General features: G+C 47.4%; 1 protein-coding gene across 2 annotated transcripts in view; it reads right to left on the bottom strand.

Moving 5' to 3' along the window:
• The window catches only part of CPT1B (carnitine palmitoyltransferase 1B), a 194,398-nt gene that overhangs the window by 148,420 nt on the left and 24,225 nt on the right, over window positions 1–21,753 (bottom strand). For both annotated transcript variants that reach the window (XM_085653785.1, XM_085653784.1), the window contains exons 5-6: window positions 9,251–9,352; window positions 1,935–2,072 (exon numbers count right to left, since the gene is read on the bottom strand). In XM_085653785.1, the coding sequence (XP_085509911.1) occupies window positions 1,935–2,072; window positions 9,251–9,352 (240 nt within the window). The remainder of the gene's footprint in view (window positions 1–1,934; window positions 2,073–9,250; window positions 9,353–21,753) is intronic.

Genomic DNA, 21,753 nt, shown 5'->3' with positions numbered 1-21,753 from the left:
CACAGCAGAGGGCGCAGTACTCCTCGGTGACTGTCTACACACACGGGAAGAGGCCTACTGTCCGTACGTACGGGAAGCAGTGCTTTTAATGGGCCGGTACTCACCAGTACTGAGTACCGGCACTTCTTTGATTTAGCACTCTGAGTACTGGCACTTCTTTACTGCCCTAGAGACTACCGGTACTCATGAAAAGGTAGGCTCATTAGCTATGCTGGTGAGCAGGAGTGGAACTGTCTCTGGCAGCCAAGGCGCCACATCTGTAGCCGATATGAGCCCCAGCTGAGCTATTCAGCAGGGCTCATTTGAATAATGTCCGGGTGCTCACCATCACGCTGTGCTTGACAGAGCAGGGTCCATTCGGGCCCTGTGCTGTCAATCACATTCACACCATCCTGTGAGTTCGTGCAAGCACAGGAATCATGTCAGTCCCCTGGCAGTGGCAATCAGGCTACGGCCTGTCCGGCCCTGATGGCATTTAAAAAAGCCATGGTAGGTGAAGAGAAAAGATGGCTTTTATCATACCTGAATCTTTTGTGTGTCTGCTATGTTTGTGTATATGCCTGTTTTTGTAAGAAAAAAGTGAAAGAAAGAGAGAGAGAATCAAGACACTCTCAGGAGGTATTTTAAAGAAAATGTGTGGCACTTTGTACATGTCTGCTCTGCGACAAAGATTCATAAATAACGGAACAGGGAGGGTTGGTGGGTGGGTCAGTGAATGAGTGAGTGGATGAGTGAGCAAGGGTGGATGTAAAGATGGATGGATGGATGAATAGATGGATGGATGAGTGAAAGCATGCATGGGTGAAAAAGGGTGGATAATTGGATAAAAGGGCGGATGATGGGAGGATAAGTGAAAGATTGGATGGATGAATGAAAGGTAGGGAGGATGGATGAAAGGGTGGATAATGGATGAGTGAAAGGAGGGATTGAGTGAAAGGGTGGATGGAATAAAGGAGTGAAAGGGTTGATGGATGAATGAGCGAAAGGATTGATGGAGGAGAAAAAGGGTGGATAAAGAGATGGATGAGTGAAAGGATGAATGGATAGGTTTGGAGATGGATTGATGGATAGGTTTAGATATGAAGGGTGGATAGACGGAATGGTGAAAAACTGAATGATTGATGAAAGACTGAAGAGACGATAGAATGTAAAGGTTAAATGGTGGACATCAGCAGGTAAATGGTAGGATGAATGGATAGATTGATGGAAGAGACAAGAGATATCTTCTGGGGAGGGTCATGATGAGTTGCTTCATTTGCTTGGTGCCATAGGAGCTTTGGTGCGACGTGGCCATAGGAGCTTTGGTGCGACGTGGGGGTATTTTCAGGTTCTTCCTACTCGCCTGCTCTAAAATATATAGTATTGTGCCAAACAGCAATTAACAGTATGACATTAAGAAGGTGCAACTATTGCAAAGAAAGAAAATGTTAACATATCACATTTCTCTTTCACTTTGTGTAAAGAGTTAACCTGCTTTATTTATATAAGCACATTTCTAAAGTGTGTTAGTATGTGCTGCATCTAATATAGAAGTTGTTAAGTATCATCATGTCTTGCCCTTACCCCCGCCCCTAGCCCCACCCCGTCAATACACCTCTAGTTCATTTTAATGAATACCTCCACTTATTTTTTCCCATTTAAAGCACTGAGGGGAAGTGACGTTTAATGTGAATTGGAAGGACTGGTGAGAGGCATGCACACAGAAAGAAGGGACTCTGCTTAGAATCCAGAGTGAGGTCTGTATGTATGATGGATGCGGGTGGCTGTTAGTGTTTACATATAGAGGAAGGGAAGGCCTGTTGTGATGCACATAGGAATATGAGTGTGCAAAGAGAGAGTTGCTTTTTGGTGTGAACGCAAATAGGAAGGAAGTGCTGCTCACAGTACACAGGGTTGCATACGTAGAAGGGAAGCGCTGTTAGTTGTGTACGTACATAGTTAGTGGCCCACCAGGATTTGAGGATCAAGTACTTCTGCAGCCGGGGGGCAACCTTCGTCTTGAATACTTTCGCCATCGTCTCCATCTTGCTATACTGCTCGTCGTCCAGCAGAGGGCGCACAGACTCCAGGTACTGCAGACACCACAAGAACAGCTAATCAGTCACCCAAGATGGAGGAAGGAAAGACACAGACAAAACAACCGCGCCGCCTACTGTCTATGACACCTAATTTTATTTACTTTTTAGGTCTCGCCTGAGACAGCGCTTTAGCGCTGCCCTGGCGAGACATATAGTAAGCGACTTTTGGAAGTGGAAACGAGTGCATTTCAGGCCGCCAACTACAGTGCATGTGCTCCGGGCGCGCGCACCATTTGGCAGCCTGAAAGCATTCGTTTTCTTTCACTTTCGCGGCCGCACGGCAGCCCGCGAAGAGTGCTTACCATTTGCCAGCCTGCATTGCCTCTCTCCCCTACCCCCTCCCTTATCCCACTTCCTGCTTGTTGTTCTTGTTCTTGAAATGTGCCAATTCCCCTAACAATTGTTTGATGGTGACATCTAAAGTCTAGAACCGCATGACTTCTAATAGAAGGTAATACTCTATGAAACCCTAAACTGAATAGACCGGGCAGAGCACTGGCAAATGCATTATTGCCTCGTTTTGTATTTCCGAGCTTTCACAACCGTAATTATACGGTTTCAGACCCTGATTCACATGCGGTGCAATGACATGTCTGGCAGGCTCCACAACTCTTTAGTGTCTTTGCAAATGGTGGAAACATAAGAACAATCAACCTGCCCCCGCAGTTCTCTCCTCTCACCAGAGCCGTAATTGCACGCCCCTGTTCCCGGTTTATTTAAATATCACACCTCTTATGGAGTCTACCGCAGTCTGAGGAAACGCACAAGGGACTTTGATTTCGCTTTGATTACACATGAATCTACAAGACTGCACCCAGACGTTGCTTAAGTGAACAGAAATTATTCACTTTCGTAATTATCCCAAACCACTATTTCCAGAAGCTTCTATCTAGCCCGTTCCATAGAAAACTAGTAAAAGCAGCCACCTGAAAGTCCCTGCTGCTAAAACCCGTGCACTCGTATCTTAGGTCATTAGCCACGTTTGGAAGGGGGGCGTAGCATGAGAAAGAAGTCTTGCCGAATAACAACAACTTGGGTAATTGCAGGGCTCTGTCAGCGCTGCCCACACTTATCATTGTGCATGCGCTCAGCTAACTAGCCTGTGGAGATGGCGTCGACAGCAGCAGCGCGGTGTCTGAGGAAATTAGAGACGCTTTTGTGCCGAGCTCAGTGAGAGCGCAGGAATTACCCCTCTCCCCCCCCTCCCCCTTCCCCCCCAATAGAAACCCATCTGCCTGGGAAAGGCCGCCCAGCCCCTCACTGGGCCATTGGCGGCATCTGAGACAGCCCAAATCGGCCACCACACTGGCCAAAAGGCAATTTAGGGCTGCATCTCCGATACACGCCCATTGCCCGAGTGCCCGCCTTAACAATCGCTCCTGTTTTGCAAGTGAGCTGTGGGCCAATTTTTTTTTTTTTTTACAACCGGTGGTGCTTTTTGACCAAAATGGCAATAAAGAAATGTAAACAAAGTATGTGCTTTACAAGGCATGGGAGACGGCATCGTGCAGGCAATGTTTGTTGTAAAATTCGAGGAATCCACAGTAAAACCCGGCCCACTCGCCCACAAACAGTCAGACAAGCATTTGCAATGCAATAGGTTTCGCATTTATACGAGTTTGAGCTATTGGCATTGTAAATGACAATGCTTTTTATTTAAGTTTGTTTTTTTTAAAACATAAATAAAAGGCACTGTCATTTACAATGCCAATAGCTCAAACTCGTATAAATGCGAGACCTATTGCATTGCAAATGCTTGTTATTTTTGCAACTTTTTATAGCGCGGGCATGGCCTTGATGGCATCAGAGGGCTTTACAACAGTAGCATGATACAAGGGTGCAGCAAGTTACGGTTACAATACTCTCACTGCTGTCCATGCATGCGACCCAGACTAACTCTGAAGCATTCGGGATGCTGAGTCACCATGTCTGGGGTAGAGGAAGTGAAGTCATGCACCCTTTGACATCACCGTGACAGGATTGGCCGCTTGTCCTATCATTCGCCCCACAAGGGTCTCCTATTTCCTGCTTTAAGGCTGGAAAAGGGCAGGGAGTAGAACTTACAGTAAGGTGTTTTGCAAGGTTTGAAAGACTGCATGGATATGAGCTTATTGCAGGCAATGTTTGTTTTAATATCAGGGAAGTCAGCAGAAACCAGCCCAGCAAACCATAAAACAGGCCCACAAACAGCCAAAGTAAGTTCCTCACACTGACCTGTAAGACAAGGTCGTCGGGCACTAACTGATTGCCCTGTTGGCTAGTCCGGCCCTGCCCGCCAGCGCCACTCCTCGCCCTTACAATGATCATGTCCCAAGAGGACTCCTCCCCCACTGATCACCCGTCACTCTACAAGTCACGGTTCACCCTCACCCACCACTATTCACTGCTAGTATTTTCAAAGCTCACATACCCATCCACCTCTCACCACATCAGTGTCGACACTCCCCCTCATCCGGTATGCAACACTCTTCTCGTCCACTGTGTTCAGTCGAACATTTTCTTTGCATTCACAAACCTTTCCAACCAACCTCCTTCAGTGGCCAGGGATGGGGTCTTAGGGGTCTGACTCTGGAGAGTTCGAAAGAGACTATTCACCGCCTCATTAACAGATGATCACCTCAGTGACGACTGGTGATCACTGAAAGCGGTGGGGGGGTAATACCTGCCAGGAGTTCACCCATTTTTTGAAGTGTACCTCCCTCTCACATTTAATCTCTCCCCCCCACTCTCACTGTAACTCAGTTCTCTCACCAAGTAATTCTCATTTAGTTTCACTCCCACTCACTGTTACACACAAACATACTCATACTCACTGGTTCTCATTCTCACTTACAAACATTCTTACACACTCACTCTTTCACACTCACTGACACTGGGCCCTGGTGCAACTGCCCCTGCTGCATTATTGATAGCTACACCCCTGATCTCCAATCACTCACTCCTTCTAATGCACACACACTCCTTCATACTCACTTTCACTTATTCATACACACTCTCAAACTGGGATTCTCACTCACTTCTACTCTCATTGACACTCACAAACAACACACTCACACACACACACACTATCCCTAAATCCATTCACTTCAATCACTCACAAACACAATCATGAACAAAGGAACTTTTTTTACGTACTTTGCTGGCAACCTAAGAGTCTCCATGGCAGCAGAGGAGCAGGAATGTGGTGCTGGACGTTGGAATCCGCAAGCCATGGTGCCCAGTAAGGAGTCAGAAAGAGCCGTAAAGGCAGGTTTGAAAAGGGAAAGATCCACCACAAGCCTTCTCCTAGCTTCTTGATATAACTGGAAACACAGCCCTATGAGATTCTGTGACAGAGCTGGGGATCCTTCCCCTGCTACCCTGTGTGGCTTCTTATCGGCTCCAAGATGCACTCACATGCACCCCCGACAGCAACATTTTAGCAGATATAGTGTGCTGTCTAAGGCATGTGCAGTATGGCTGCTAAACAAAAATGGATTGCGCCTGTGTTAGGAGACTGTGGTTGAGTAATGTCCCTTAGAGAGGTACAATCAAGGCAGAAGAACAGCTGCACACGTGTTATTAGTCATAGTTTACAAACGCATCACCCAACCTTCCAATGGCCTTACTGCTCCAAGACCATACCCAATAATAAAATCATACACAAGAAGGGAGTGCTTAAGGAGTGCAAAGAAATTAATTTGAATGTTCAAAATTAAGTTTGATGTTGAAGAGTTTCTTGAGTGCCTTATCCCATAAAAATACAGTCCATCTTAGACATCCGATAAAGCAATCAATCAATCATAGCATTTGTAAAGCGCACTACATACCCATGCAGGTTTCAAGGCGCTGGGGGGGGGGAGAGGGGAGTGCTGCTACTGCTCGAAGATCCAGGTCTTGAGGAGTCTTCTGAAGGTCAGCAGGTCTTGTGTCTGCCGTAGGTGGATGGGGAGTGTGTTCCCGGTCTTGGCGGTGAGGTGGGAGGACGATCTGCCGCCGGAGGTCGCTCTTCGGATGCGGGGGACTGTAGCGAGGGTGAGGTCGGCGGAGTGGAGCTGGCGGGTGGGGGTGTAGAAGCTGAGTAGTCTGTTGAGGTACGCTGGTCCGGTGTTATGGAGAGCCTTGTGTGCGTGGGTGAGGAGCTTGAAGGTTATCCTCTTGTTGACGGGGAGCCAGTGCAGGTCTCTCAGGTGGGGTGTGATGTTGCTGCGGCTAGGCATGTCTAGGATCAGGCGTGCAGAGGCGTTCTGGATGCGTTGAAGCCGTTTCAGGAGTTTGGCCGAGGCTCCTCCGTCTTGTCAGAGTTCAACTTCAATCGGCTGTTCCTCGTTCATTCAGCGACGGCCTTCATTCCTTCGTGGAGGTTGGCTTTGGTGGTGTGGGGGTCCTTGGTGAGGGAGAGGATCAGCTGGGTGTCATCGGCGTAGGAGATGATGTTGAGGTTGTGCAGTCGGGCGACGTGAGCGAGTGGTGCCATGTAGTTGTTAAACAACGTTGGGATGAGCCCTGGGGAACGCCGCAGATGATCTTGGTGGCTTCGGAGCGGAAGAGGTGGAGGCGGACACTCTGTGCTCTGCCGGAGAGGAAGGAGGTGGTCCAGTCCAGGGCCTTCTCTTGGATCCCGGCGTCGTGGAGGCGTGTGCGTAGTGTGCGGTGGCAGACCGTGTCGAAGGCGGCTGACAGGTCCAGGAGGATGAGGTCCGCGGTCTCTCCGTTGTCTAGTAGGGTCCTGATGTCATCGGTGGCGGTGATGAAGGCAGTTTCGGTGCTGTGGTTGCTGCGGAACCCAGACTGGGACGGGGCCAGGATGCTGTTCTCCTCGAGGTAGCGGGTCAGTTGTTTGTTGACGGTCTTCTTGATGACCTTCGCCGGGAACAGGAGCAGGGAGATGGGTCGGAAGTTCTTGAGGTCCTTGGGGTCCGCCTTGGGTTTTTTGAGTAAGGCGTTGATCTCGGCGTGCTTCCAGCTCTCCGGGAAGGTTGCTGTCTTGAAGGAAATGTTGATGGCTTTCCGGAGATGGGGTGCGAAGGCGGTGCTGGCTTTGTTGAAGATGTGGTGTGGGCATGGGTCTGACGGAGACACGGAGTGGATGGTGTTCATGATCTTGATGGTGTCGTCGTTTATGTTGGTCCAGGAGAGCAGGCGGTTGGTGCGGATGGTGGTCGTGGGGGCGGAGGTCTCAGTGGTTGTCGGGGCGATTGTGGCGTTGAAGCTGTCGTGGATGTCTGCGATCTTGCGGTGGAAGAAGGTGGCCAACGAGTCACACAGGTCTTGCGAAAGTGGGATATCGTTGGGAGTTGGAGCTGGGGTTTGAGAGTTCCTTCACGATGTTGAAGAGCTCTTTGCTGTTGTGTGCGTTGTTGTCTAGGCGGCCTTTGAAGGAGGCCCTTTTGGCAGATCTGATGAGGGGATGGTGTCTGCGAGTGGCGTTCTTGTGGGCTGCGTAGCTGTCCGGTGTTCGTTCACTGTGCCAGTTCCTCTCTAGCTTTCGGCAGGTTTGCTTGGAGGCCTGGAAGTCTTCAGTGAACCAGCTGGCTTTCTTGCTGGTGTGGTTGTTGGAGGGTTTCTTGAGCGGGGCGAGGGTGTTGGTACAGTCGTCGATCCACTGTCTGAGATTGCGAGCGGCGGTGTCGGGGTCGGTGGGGTCGGCGAGTAGCTCCGGGCGAGGGTGGTGGTGGTGGTTACCTGGAGCAGGAGCTATGAAATTATGTTCCTATCCAAAATCTTTCACGAGATGGCTCCATATGGGAATAATATCACATCCATCTATGTAATATGCACCGGTCCCACTGAGGAAAAGGAAACACAACCTTTGTTTGATGTTTACTATTGACGATGATTCATCAGATAAACTAAATAAAATCCTGATGAAGTCCCATTTTGGGGACGAAACGCATTGGCTGGGCTGATGTTGAATGATTACTGAAAGAATAAATAAAAGCCCATTTTGAATTGAAACATAATTTCATGGCTCCGGCTTTATTGGATATCTAAGAAGGACTGTATTTTCTTGGGATATGGCTCTCAAACGCTTCAATATCAAACTTAATTTTGAACATTCAAAATAATTTCTTTGGACTCCTTAAGCACATTTTGTGTATGATTTAGTAGCTGGATTGAGCCTCAACTCCCTCCACCTCCTTCCATCATCAGGAGGCTGGAGAAAGGCAGAGAGGGCTGACCTGTGCACTGGCAGTGTTCATGAAAACACAAAAGTCTGTTTTCATGAACACTGCTAAATTAAATGATGCACAGTGTTGGGACTCAGAGAAGCAAAGTGCACAATGTCGGGGCCTCACATGCGGCAGGGGGTTTGGGCCCTGGAGCCCCTTACAAGGAGCCCCAACTGCAGGGGTGGCTCCTCTGCTAAGGCGAGCAGTAAAAAAAGGAAATGATAATCACTTTGTTTTCTTTGCAACTGGGCTGGGTTAGGGCAGGGTGGGACTGGGGTCGGAGCTTGGGAAGAGTGGTAAGTGCACACTCTCATAGTGCGCATGACTACTGACCGTTTGGCCGGCCATCTTGGCCCAGCCGAAGCATCATGCACACTTAGCATGTTCCCCACAAGGCTGCATTACACAGCCTGTTGGGAAACATGCTCAGACACCCAGTCCCCATCTAAGCGCCGAACCACAGCGCTAAGACCAATCATAACGCTGCATTGCAGCGTTGTGAGTGCCTTAGGGAAACCAATCACAATGCTGCATCGCAGCATTGTGATTGGCTTAGGGGAGCCCAGGTGCTTCCTGGTTCTGGACTTGCCAAGGAAGAGAAGGAACAACGAGAGAAGGTGGCCTGAAAGGTTTTATTTGTTGCTTTTTTTTCAAACTCCCCCAGCTGCCTCACCACCCCAGTTCCCTGCCTGCCGCCAATGCACAACTGGATCACCCCACCGCAGCCGTGTCACTACCTAACCTCATTTATCACGTTTGTCCACCCCTGCAGAGCCAATGTTAACTCTTCCCTTGACAGTTCTTAGACCTGGGCCTCGTGCACCAGGGATCCTACTCCTCGGTTCTCATTCTACGCATGTCTCCCCACAAGCAATGTGCAGCTTTCTTAATCCAACACTGTAGATTTTGCCCTTTGATGGTATTAAAATGTACAGAGCTCTGAGATCTCCCACCAGTCGCTAGAATGCAAATGGCTTTCGTCATGTATTTTGGTCCTCTTACGGATAGCATTTCCCTTACCCTCTGGATTGTTTTCGCAATCGAAGGAACAGGCATTGTGGGGAGAGAAGTCTGGAAACTGTATAACATTGGGTTGCGTCCTGAGACCAATCTCAAAGCACCCTGACAAACACAAAACAGAAGGAGACAAAAGGCAAGAAGAGAATTAGATTCACAGTCAGGATTTTCAGGTTAGAGAAAGACACTGTGGCTGCAAACACATCGGCCATTCAGTGACCAGCAAAGGGCTTCCCAGGCTGCTATGTTTCACATCTATAAGTGCCAATGGATAGCTCTTGCTGTACCTAGGCTCCAAATTAGGGACCAGTGTTTTAGAAGACCAGCAGAGGACAGTATAGAATGCGTGCTAGAACCCTCTTTTTCTAGAGCTCAAAACAGTGCACTCCGCAGTGTCAGCTGGTTGTTAGAAATACCCTGTATTACCCATGGCTAGCAGACTACCAGCACTACTTACCAGTACTTGACTTTTAGTCCAACTCGTCCTCATTGCAGTCATTAATTGTGTGGTGAATCCCATCTCCTGAGAAAGGAGACAAACTGGCGTGCTGTAATGAAAGCCCCATCCACCCTCAGCTGGGCGCCATAATAGGGCTGGTATTCGCAATACCCTCCTGTATTTTCCCAAGCACTGGAAAAAGCCTAGACGAGACGAGAGGTAGGTTGTAATGATCCGGAACAGGACGAGTTGGACTAAGAGTAATACATGCACAACACCTTAGAACCATTTGCACGTAAACACGGAATTGTTTATGCATCATAGTAAAATTAGATTTTTCACTCAAGATTTATGGAGGATATCAAGCAAACAAAATGTCACCACATTTTTACATAATTAAGAACCCCAGATCCAAAGCTCTATTCAGTATTCAAAATTGTCTGTAAACATTCAAGACTCACAAAAGTATTTTCTGAGGCCCCTGTCCTGGCTCTGCATAGATTTTATAATGATACTCCATAAAACTCAGCAAAAGAGGCAGATGTTCGTCTTGTCAATCTTCCTTGAATATTACCTAGGACAGAAAGATCCTGCCCAGCATATGTCAAAGGAATGGTTTTTTCATCCATCTACTGATGGACATCTTGGATGACTTCTTACCTCTACCTGACAGACCAGAAGGCACAAATGAAGGATCTGCTTTCCTAAATGCAATGGACCTGTCAAGATAAATTTAACAAATCTCTTTCAGCATCAAGGTGATGCAATAAACATTGTTAATCAGAAGCAGAAGGAAAGATAGTAGGCAGAATGATATCCTCAGAGTAATGAAAGGAAGAATTAACTTTCAGTATAAATGAAGGGTCTAGAATTTCAAAATTCTATATGCTCCATGAGTCTAAGAAAGGGGGAGGTGCAGTCTTTGGATAAGGACATGGTGGGAGTCAGTGCCGATGTCTGCAGAAAGATAAAGTAGGATGAGGGTGGTAGTGTCACCTCTGTCCATGATCATCCGGATGTTTTCAGTGGCAGCGATGAGGACGATTTCTGTACTGTGCGGTCTCTAAGGGGGTTGCTAGGCATTTGTTTATCATCTTTTTTAGAACTTTTGCCAGATAGAACAGCAAGGAGATAGACCGGTAGTTGCCTAGCGTCTTCATAGTGTTTTGACGAAATATTGGAAAAAAAATATTGTGTGGTCAAAATATTGTGTCAAGAGTATTGAGGACAAAAATATAGTGAAGATAAGTTTCTATAGGTAAGCAAAGTTTAACTATATATAACTTCCCATATATGCACCATGACGATATATATTTTTTCAAGGTACGTAGATGTGGAGTTAAGAATAGTAAACTATGCTTACCTATTTGGAATTACCTTCTCGATGTATTGGTCCTCAATATTTTTGACACAATATTCTGTGAACACCATATTTTTGTTAATGATAATCTATCAATGATCTGTTTTTGGGGCTGCTGAGGGTTTCTCCGGGAGGGGGAGTACTGTGGCGTGTTTCCAGGCATCCGGGTAGGTGGCAGTGATGGTTGAGTCCTTCATGATTAAGGTGAGAGATGCTTTGATGGGCTCCAATTCTTTGATGAAGACGTGGTGAGGGCAGGGGTCCATGGGTGCTCCAGAGTGTATGAACTGCATGTTTGTTGTGGTTTCTTGAGTAGTAATGGTTGACCAGGTGGTCAGGGTGGCCCTCTTGGTATTGGTAGAGATGGGCAGGAGGGCTACGATGGTGAAAGGCTCGAAATTTCCGCAGATGCTGGTGATCTTGTTGCTGATGAATGAGGACAAGTAGGTGCAGAGGTCCTGAGAGGAGGTTATGCTGGTAAAGCTTGCTGTCGGAGAGGTGAAGTCTTTCACGGTGGTAAAGATTTCCTTGGCACTCTAGGTGCTGCTTTTGATGCGGTGGGTGAGCGCAGATCGTTTGGTCACTCTTATTTGCTGATGGTTGCATCTGAGAGTGGAATTGTAGGTGCTGTTATCCGTGTCATTCTGACTTTGTCACCTTCTCTATTCAAGTTGCTTGTAGTGGCAATTGGTGAGCCTGAACTCTTCTGTGTACCAGCTTGCTTGCGATTTGTTTCTCATGGCTTTGTTGGCTTTGAGAGGAACAATGGAATTTGTGCAGGTGGTGATTTAGGTGCTAAAATTGGAGATGGAATTGGGCCGTTGTTGTTCTGTTGAGGCCAGTGGTATAGGAGTGTTGAGAACCAGGATGCTTCTGAGCTCTTGTTCCAGTCCAGTTGTGAAGATTTGGTGACAGTGTTTCTGCAGTGGTGTTGAATGAGTCTGCAGAATATGATAAGGGTGTGATCAGACCAGGTGATCAGTGTAGGCTTGTCTACTGTTATATACTGAAGGCGGTGAAGATGGGGTCCAGTAGGTGTCTAGCAGTGTGTATGGGGCCTTCCACTCACTGGGGTAGTCTGAGGTTGGGCAGGTCCTTGATTAGGTTGGACGTGATGGGATCAGTGAGGTCTTCCAGGTGGTATTTGAGGTCACTGAGGAGGATGAAGGAGCTGGAGCTAAGGATTAGGGAGGTGAAAAAGTCTGTGATTGCACTGCTGAAGTTGGAGGATGGTCTATGGGGGCGGTAGACAAGCGTGTCACTCAGAATGTGGTTGGCAGTGTTCAGGAGTTAGAACGCCAAGTGTTCCATGTTGCTGGTGATGCTTTTCTGAGGTGGTGGAGCATTGGATGGATTATTTTAAGAGTATAGTGATTCTGCCCCGGGTTTGTTTGCCCTGTCATGACTTCTGATCTTGTTTACTGGGGTATGAAGTAGCTATAATGGGGGCCAACAAGGGAGTCAGACAAGATTTGTCCAGAAAGAGCAGGACCAGTGAGCAGTTGTGTAGCAGATCCCCAATCTCAGTGGCATGTTTAGTCGAAGAGTGAGTGTTGAGGAGTATGCAATACAAGGAGAAGTGTGGTGTAGCATGGGAGGGTGTGTATGGTGGTGTGTGTTGAGTGTGTGACGTGCGTGAAGTGAGTGAGGTGGGTGTAGAACATTGCATGTGAAATGGGAGGTGGCTCAACACAACACACCTTTGATGTTGGGCGATGAGGTGCAGTAGCAGCACTGGGAGAAGCGACCTGGATTCAAGGCGCAGAGCAGGCTTCTCCAAAGAGTAGCATGTGAGCTACTAGCAAGGGGCGGCTCCTCCGCTAAGGCGGAGGAATGTCGCCTCACTGCTCTATGAGCAGGAAAAATAAAATGATAATAACATAGTTATTATTGTTTTATTTTTCTCAGGTTCGTGGCTGGGTTAGGGCGGGGCTGGCGGCACAGGGGGAGGAGTGGTTTGCACACGCCAAGTGTGCATGATTGTTTGGCCAGCCGTCCTGGCGCGGCCAGTCATGCGCACTTTGCATGTTGAACATACTGAGGCCCCCAGTCCCCACCTGAGTGCCGATCTACGGCGCTCAGGCCAATCACAGTGCTGCATTGCAGTGTTGTGATTGGCTGTGGGAACCCTGTTTGCTTCCTGGTTCCAGGACTCCTAGAGAAGCAGAGGAAAAATGCGGACGGCAAAAGAGGTAAATGTTTGTTTTTCTATTTAATTATGTCCTGCGCTCCTCCGCACCCTACCCCTGCACCCTCATTCTCTGCCAGCCACTTCTGGCTACTAGTAGCTCTCCAGCTACTGTAAGTAGCTCTTCAGTGTACAACTCAGCTTCCTAAATTAGAAGCTTTTGCTTGGTTGAATATATATATAATAAATAATAATAAACCGAGCGGTATTTTAAGAATAACGTGGTCCGTGCTCTTTTCGTCCGCCTACCAGAGGAAAGGTGCGGCTGTGGGAGAGTGTTCCGCAATATATATATATATATATTGAAAAGAGTGCATACGAAATGAAAACATGTATTTTCAGAACTCACTTGTTGAATTTCCAGTTGAATTTCCAATTAACAATCCTCACCATTGAGTTGTATGACGTGACCACTGATATACTCTAGTCTGATGTGATCACTATTACAACACGAATAACATTAGAAGCTCAGGAAGGTTTTCATTGAACAAAAGTAGTTCTTACTACAGAAAAGGTTGCAGACCCCTGGCGCAGAGGGTCGTTTGGAGTAGTGATGAAGGGAGGTGGGTGGGAGGCGAACCAGAGACCTTGCCACTGGGTGCAGTTGGGATGTGGATGGACGCAGCCAGAATCACCTTTGGCGCACGAGCGGCACGTCCATGTTGCAACCTCCATTAAGTAAAGATAGTTTTGGCAGGAACATAGTGATATCGCCTCCTGTGCAGATGGATGATGGGGAACCTACTCCTTTCCTCACATTTCCCCAAGGCATTCAATTGAAGAAGGTGTGGGTGAAGCACTCCTGCCTCACATGTTGCCGGTGGATGGGTATTCCTGATGAGGCCAGTGTCTCTATAACCGCACCAACAGGGATTAACCGACTACTTGTAATAATAACTCAGAACCGGTGCTGGAACTTTTGATTCTCATATTTGAAATCTCCACCACTAATGTGGCTGATTAAAAAACATATTTCATTACAAAAGTGTTAGTGTATTTTCTATGTTTCAAACGTATTCACATGATATTTTTACATGGCTCTTTTTCTCTCACCTAAGTGCCTCCATTCTACATTCTATCCTTGCTGAGTATTCCATATTTGTTCAACATAGACTGACATCCTGTGGAGTCGCGACTTCTCAGGTAGCAGTGATGGGCTTTGCCAGGAAAACTTTTTTTTCCTGCTTATGTGCTATTTTTTACCACAGTAAATAAATATCACAGGTGTCATGAATTGCTTGGGAATGGTGGCTCGACTGATTAGAAACATTATTTTAATTACTCAAACCAATTGAAACCACGATTTGAGTTGAACACACAGAAATGTACTGCAAGTATGGTACTGGTGGCCAGCAATGCTGTAGCCTCCTCCCTGAATGTGCAAGATGACCATTAGTTAATGGCTGTCCAGGGGCCCCTTGAAGCAGTTTACTAGTTAAATTTACTGAAAAAAGGGTGTGAAAAGCACAGGGTTTAAGCCAGGCATATCCGGGGCTATGTGAACTTTAGTGGCAACGCTTGGTTTAAAAAATTGCTTCTTGAGCGTGAAAGAAACACAACTGAACTAAGATGTCGACAGTCAGTGGCAAAAAAGAACAAGCATTGGTATAGCCAATAGGTCTCGCTTTTGGGACCTTATAAATATTTAGTTATGAAGCACAATATCCTTGGTGCAACAACATCAACTGTTGCATGGCTAAACACTTGAAAGGTCCCAAAGGCAAGACCTATTGGCTATGCCAATGCTTGTTTTCTTTGCCTCGTAACACTCCATACAGTGCTCGTGGTTTCAGTTCACTTGCTCCGTTCTCCCTCTTTTTTTTTAATGCAGTTTTATATATAGCGTGAACCCCACCCCAATGATTATTAAAGCACTTTATATGAGCGCCAGTTACTCTGCACAAGACCATGTTCTTTTTTGTAGGAGAAGGGAGATTAAGTAACTTGCTGAGTTGCCCAAGATCACAGGATGTTGCTCCAACGCTGAAAGAATGCTTTACGTGACTGCCAGTTACTTTATGCAAAGGACACATTCTTTTTGTATAAACAGGGAGATTAAATGATTTGCCCAAGATCACAGGATGTTGTGCCGACGTCAAGACTTGAACTGGTTTTCTAGCTCTGTAGTCGCCAGATCTGCGCGTGCAAGCCACAGAGCACCCTCTGGTGCCATCTGTTGTCTGTGAGATAAGGCTTCCAGGCTTGCAAATTAAAAATAGTCTGTTCCCCATTGCATCCCAACAACGAATTTTAAAGCTCCACACCTTGTGGCTTCAGTTCTGTACTTCCGTCAGCCGAAAGGCTAACGGATTTGTGGTCCGCGCTTCCAAATCCCAAGTGATGCAATACCACACATGCTACAAACAAAACATTTTCTACAGCATAACGAGAGACTTCGATGGCTTAATAAATGGCTGCTGGGTGCACTGCAAGGTGAGAAGGAGTGCTCCCTTAAGCAAGAGGTGGTTGAAAGAAAGCTGTAAATGATGCACACTCTCCCGCAACTGTAAATATCAAGTTGTGACTGAGATGTGCGCTACTATTAGCATTGGAAAAAGAGACGGGGTGACTTTGAAGAGCAAGAGGAAATGAGAGATGTACACATGAGATGGCGAGGAGGGAGAAACAGACAAGATGGATTGGGTGAGAAGAGAACACTGGATAGACAAGGCATGCGGAGGAGCAGCAGACACATGGCTGGGGGTGGGGGAGACTGGATCTGGGGGCAGAATGAAACTGGAGAGACAGACATGGGAGGGGAAGAAGATGGATATGCAGAAGACTTAAGAAAACAGAGTGAAAACTATGGGGAAACTGTAAAACTGGAGAGGCTGGAAGTGGGCACGGAAGACACAAATATACGGATGGAAGTGAGGCGAGAGGAAGAAACCCTAGGAAGCTGGGGATGCAGACATTTAGAAGGACACGGACAGGCCACGTGTGGGAGAGAAGGCAAAGTGATCGAGAAGGGTACAGTGGAGAGACACATGGGGAGGGCTGAGAGAAATAGGGGCGGGCAAAGAAGGAGAGAATACACATGGGGAAACGAGCTTTGAAGAGACACACGAAAGGAAAGAGAAAAAGATGCGCCGCCGTGAGACACGCTCTGTGGTGGGGGAGGGGCGAGCAAGACAGAGAGGCAGAGCGAGGCGCGCGGGGGGTGGAGGAGCTTGCTGTAAGGCTTAATGAGCCATGAAAGAAAGGTAGATGGCGGCTGCGCGCGCGTAACCGCAAGCTTGAGGCCAGCAAAAGCCTCTGGCAACACTTTGAACACCCACTAACTAAACGTCTCGCAGAGCAGCGCATGCGCTGGTTCAGGCGAGACCTAAAAACAACTATGCACCCTCACATCATTAATGCACGTACTGAAACATCAATCTTACCACCATCCACAAATTGTTTAATATCAATACTCAATTCATGGGTGATAACTTCATCCATTCCTGGCCTTTATAGAAGCATTAGTTTGCTCTCTGGGACTCTATTGTAACTGATTCATCAGCGGTACGAGCTGAAACTGACAGCATCCAAATTTCCATTGACATAAAACAGTTTTGTCAGCTGGTGTCAATTATAACACGGTGTCAATAGGTAGCTCCAAAACCAGCTTCTAGAGCTAGAGAGCTTGGCAGTGCTTTGAGGTTGTCAGGCACGAGTTGGTTCTACAGTGCTACTTTCTCTCTGCATTTTAAGTGTTGGTAGCTTAGGTATTTCTTTTTAAACATGGAGCTTACAATTGCCAGAACACAAAGAAAAAACTGAAATAGTGATTTAACTCATATTTGAAATGGGACAGCTTGAGACAGCATCTTACAGAAGGTAAATTGTGCCACAAAATACTGCAATGCAATCCGTTCCAGAGCTTTTCCAACACAAAATCACAGAAGCATGCGTATGCATTACAAAACTCATGCATGAGCACTGGGTGGCTGTGCTCCTCAGCCAAGTGTGTACTGCCCAGTCAGGCTCCACACAAATGCCCACTTTCCTCTCAAAAGTAACAGAGGGATACCTGGATGCCAAGGTAGAACAGGGGAGCCTTTAACCTCATACCAAGAGGGGACAGACGTGAGGGATCTGTACCTCCTCACTGACTAGTTGCAGACAAGACGCCAGCTTAAAGAGACACCTACTGACTTAAGAGCACCCATTGGCCTCACAAGCTCCACCGACTCTCACCCATTGAAACTGGGCCGGGTGCTCTTACAACTGCTAATCCTGAGTGCAAGAACATCAGACCACTTCAAATAGGCCCCCTTCTGGGGAACCTCTACCGCTGACTCATAATTCGTCCCTAAGTGTAGTTTTTACCTAAGTCATCAATATTATTTTGTAATCAAACCTGAGTGAATTAGAGGCCGAGCCAACCTCCTTGAAATCAAATTTATGATCCACAGGATTCTTGGACATAATTAGTCAACTAACTAGTTTTGCAGGTTCTTTAATACCACAGTTTATAGGTCTGTTCTTAAAATAGCCGTTCTAAGTAATGAAATATGAAATATTAAAGGTAAAAAAGTCTTTGAGAGATATTAAATCCATTTTCAAGGTTTGTTTGGGTCCTCTATAATTACTCCGTGCTAGACACATAATGACTCTTCACGTATAAGACATCTCACATGCGGCGTGGCTTGGAGCATTAAAATGGCGGTCGCACTCTAAGAGTGCTCCGGACCCCTCAGTCATCCGCAGAGCCATTCTTACACATCAGTGCACCTAAACATGTTTTAAAACCTGGCATTACCTTCCTAGACGAGCAGCAGACGTCCTGATGAGCTGTGATGTTGCTGAGAGACCGATGAAGCTGCCTGTAATGTTGCAAGCGTAGGCCTGAATAAATGCTACCGAAGCCTGATGTGTGGATACCAATTATATACTTTATTGGCTACAGTGGGAGAGCGCCGGGCAAGACGCGACCTCGCGGTCTTATTCCCGACTCGCGCATGCGCAATCGCTGCATTAGCGCTGTCCTCGCGCGCTACGTAGCCACGTAGCGTGCGAGGACTAGAGCGCAACACTACATATCTCCCTTCTTTTTATTACACAAAGTTTATGTAGTCCATACAGTCCTACAGGTTGCTTAGCTTCCCTCTAGTTCAAAGTCTCGGAAGTGGTTAGGTCTTACCACCACTCTGCCTGCTCTAGTACGCCTTACCGGAGTGGAGGAAGCGTCTGGGGTACCATCCTCTGCGGGGCTCCCCACCTTGTCTCTTGGAGTACCCCATTCTTCTCTCCTCGGGGTCCCGCTCTCCTCTCCCAGCTGTTCCTCCATCTCAGTTGTCACTTGATCTCCATGCTCCTCGCAGCTCCCTTCGTTTCCCTTTCTTCGGCTGGGTTACTTCCTTCATTTTCTCTTGGCTTAGATTCATGTTGTGTCTTTTCATTCTCTTCTAGGGGCCATCTTAGGATCTTGTTGCATTTGGACATGCGGTCTTGGGACCACACGTTCCCATCACTGAGCAATGCTGCCCTATCGTACACTTCTTTCACTTGTAGAGGTGGACTGTACTTGCTGTCTCCTTCCCTTTTCCGTATAGCTAATCTGACTCTCACCCATTCTCCTCTCTCCAGGGTTGTTCCCTTCACTTTTCTCCTCTGATTGTAGTACTCCGTATATATCCTCTGGGCCTTCTCTAGATTGTGCTGTACCACCACTGGATACCATTGGCTAGTGATCGTCTTCTCTGTCTATGTTGCGTTGTCCTTGGTGAAGGGGTGTCTTCCTCTTAAGATTTGGAAAGGGCTATACCCCGTGCCGTGGGGGTGATGCGGTATGCCCATATCATGTTCTGTATCTCTTTCTCCCAATCCTTGCCCATCATTATGGCTGCTTGAATGGACCCCATTATGACTCTATTGAATCGTTCCACCTGTCCATTACTCGACGGATGATACACGGAGATGTGTTGTATTTTGATTCCATTCCTCTCTGCATACTTGTACCACTTTTCAGATGTGAATTGAGGTCCATTGTCGCTCAGGATGGTTCTTGGGATACCTTCCCTGAGGAAAACTGAAGTTAGAAACGTAATCACTGTCTCCGCATCCATTACTTCTTCGATGTGTATCTCCGGCCATTTCAAGTACTTGTTGACCAGAACGCATAGATATTTGGGCGTTCCTTGGGTGTCCAGCACGGGTCCCAGGATGTCCACTGCCACTTCTTCCCACGGGCCACTCGGTAGTGTGAACTTCCCCAATGCCGATCGTAAGGGATTCAGTGTTTTGTCCGCTCTTTGGCATTGATCGCATTCTCTTACGTGCCTCTCCACCTGGGCGTCCATTCCTGGCCACCAGTACATATGCTTCGCTCTCATCTTGGTTTTCACTATTCCTAGATGTCCTTCGTGCAATAGCGCGACCAGTCGAGAAACTAACGCTGCCGGGGGAATCACTTTATCACCTCTGTACAGGAATATGCCTTTGTCCCCCACTGACAGTTCCTCTCTGACTTCATAAAATTTCCTGAGCGCCTCCCGCAACGGTCTTTTCTCAGGCCATCCATGTATTATGTTCCCTTTGACCTCACTAATCTCCCTATCTTCTTCGTACGCTTGGGTCCACTCTTGATTACTTATCACTCTTTCTGGATCTTCCATCACCGCTACCATTTCTTCCTCTTCTGTTGCTGGGTTCGGGGCTTCTTCCATGGCTGCCGCTCTACTGAGGTAATCTGCTACTTTGTTTCGTGTCCCAGGTATGTACTCCACATCATACCTGTACTCTAGTAATTTTAGTGTCATCTTCGCGAGGCGTGGCGCTTTGACTAATGGCTTGTGATCAGTTTTGAGTTTGAACCTCGTGCCCCATAGGAATTGGCGGAACTTCCCCATGGCCCACACCACCGCTAGCATCTCCTTCTCGATTACGCTGTATTTCTGTTCTGTGGGTGATAACGCTCTTGATGCGAAACTGAGGGTCTCCGTCGTTCCTTCTCTCCTCTCCTGCATGAGGACTGCCCCCAGTCCTTTCTCACTGGCATCAGTCGTCAATACCGACCGTCCGAGCGGGTCATATCCCTGCAGTGGCACGACTTGGCTAATGTCCCTCTTCAAGGCTTCAAATCCTTTTTGTGTTTCTTCTGTTCACTTGAATGCCGTTTTGTCCCTTGTCAATTGTCGTAGGTGGTGTGTCTTGGTGGCAAAGTGTTGCACAAACTTGCTATAATATTCTGCCATCCCTAGGAAGGATCTCACTTCTTCTTTGTTGGATGGAGCCATAGCATTGCAAACCGCTTTCACATTTGCGCGTTTAGGCGTGATGCCCTGTCCTCCTATTTCATGTCCCAAGTAGGTGACGGACGTCTTTCCCAGTCGGCACTTTTCCCATTCCGCGGTCAGGCCGTTGTTTTCTAGCACACGTAGTACCTTATCTAACTTCTTATCATGGTCTTTCCTGTCTGTCCCCATCACCAGTATGTCATCTTGGAAGTACTGAATACCCTCGATGTCCTGGAATAGACGATGCATCAATTTCTGGAACACCGCCGCTGCTGAGGGGAGGCCAAACGGCATTCTGCGGAATTGGTAGCATCCGAAGAGTGTTATAAAGGATGTCAGTTTCCGGCTTGTAGGATGTAAATCTATCTGGTGATAGGCAGAAGTAAGGTCAATAGTGGAGAACCACTTTACCCCCTTCGTCTTGGACAACATTTCTTCAATGCGCGGCAATGGGAATTTTTCCACTATTAGGCATTTGTTCAGTTCTCGGAGGTCTACACACTGGGGGACTTTGCCATTGGGTTTCATTGCCACTACCAAGGGGGCGAGCCATTCTGAGCTGTCTATAGGCTCTATTATTCCATTTTTCTCCAGTCTGCAAAGTTCCAGTTGTACTGCTTCTTTTATGGCTAGCGGCACATTGCGGACTTTGTGGGATACCGGCCTGGAGTTCTCTGTGAGTACAATCTTGTGTGTGAATTTCTCCAGTTTTCCAACCTTCCCGCCAAATACCTTCGGGAATTTGCTTTTCATCTCTTCCAGTTCCGGCCAGCTCCGGGGCGCTGTCATAAGCACTTGCTACATATAATTTGCACTCCGCGCTTCTTCCTCTAAATTCGAAGTTCAACTTCCTGTATCCCACCATGGGAATGGGTTCGCCTGTGCACGATACTGGTCGTATATCCGGTGGTTCTAGCCTTGATCCCAAACTGGGCTCGAATTCTTCCTTCCACACTGCTCTTTGGACGATGGTGTATGGGGTTCCCGAGTCTACTACTATCTTGATTCTCACTCCTCCTATCACCATGTCACATTGCGGTTTGTGGGAGCGCTTGCCTTCAATTCCAAGCACTTGTTCCTCCACGCATAGTACACCATCGTCCTCCTCTTGTTCTTCTTCTTCCTCCTGTTGATCTTGCATAACGTACTTCACCATTGGTTTCTTCGTTTTCCGGAGACAAACCTTTTCGTAGTGCCCCATTATGCCGCAGAACATGCATTTCGCTCGAAACGCTGGGCAACGTTTGTCCTGGGCTGCATGTGCTTGACTTCCGCACCTGTAGCACGTCACGTTGTTGT

The sequence above is a fragment of the Triturus cristatus genome, chromosome 4_1, assembly GCF_964204655.1.
Source record: "Triturus cristatus chromosome 4_1, aTriCri1.1, whole genome shotgun sequence".
Lineage (NCBI taxonomy): Eukaryota > Metazoa > Chordata > Amphibia > Caudata > Salamandridae > Triturus > Triturus cristatus.
Note: the sequence above shows the minus strand (reverse complement) of the source record. Positions and strands in the feature narration are given on the sequence as shown.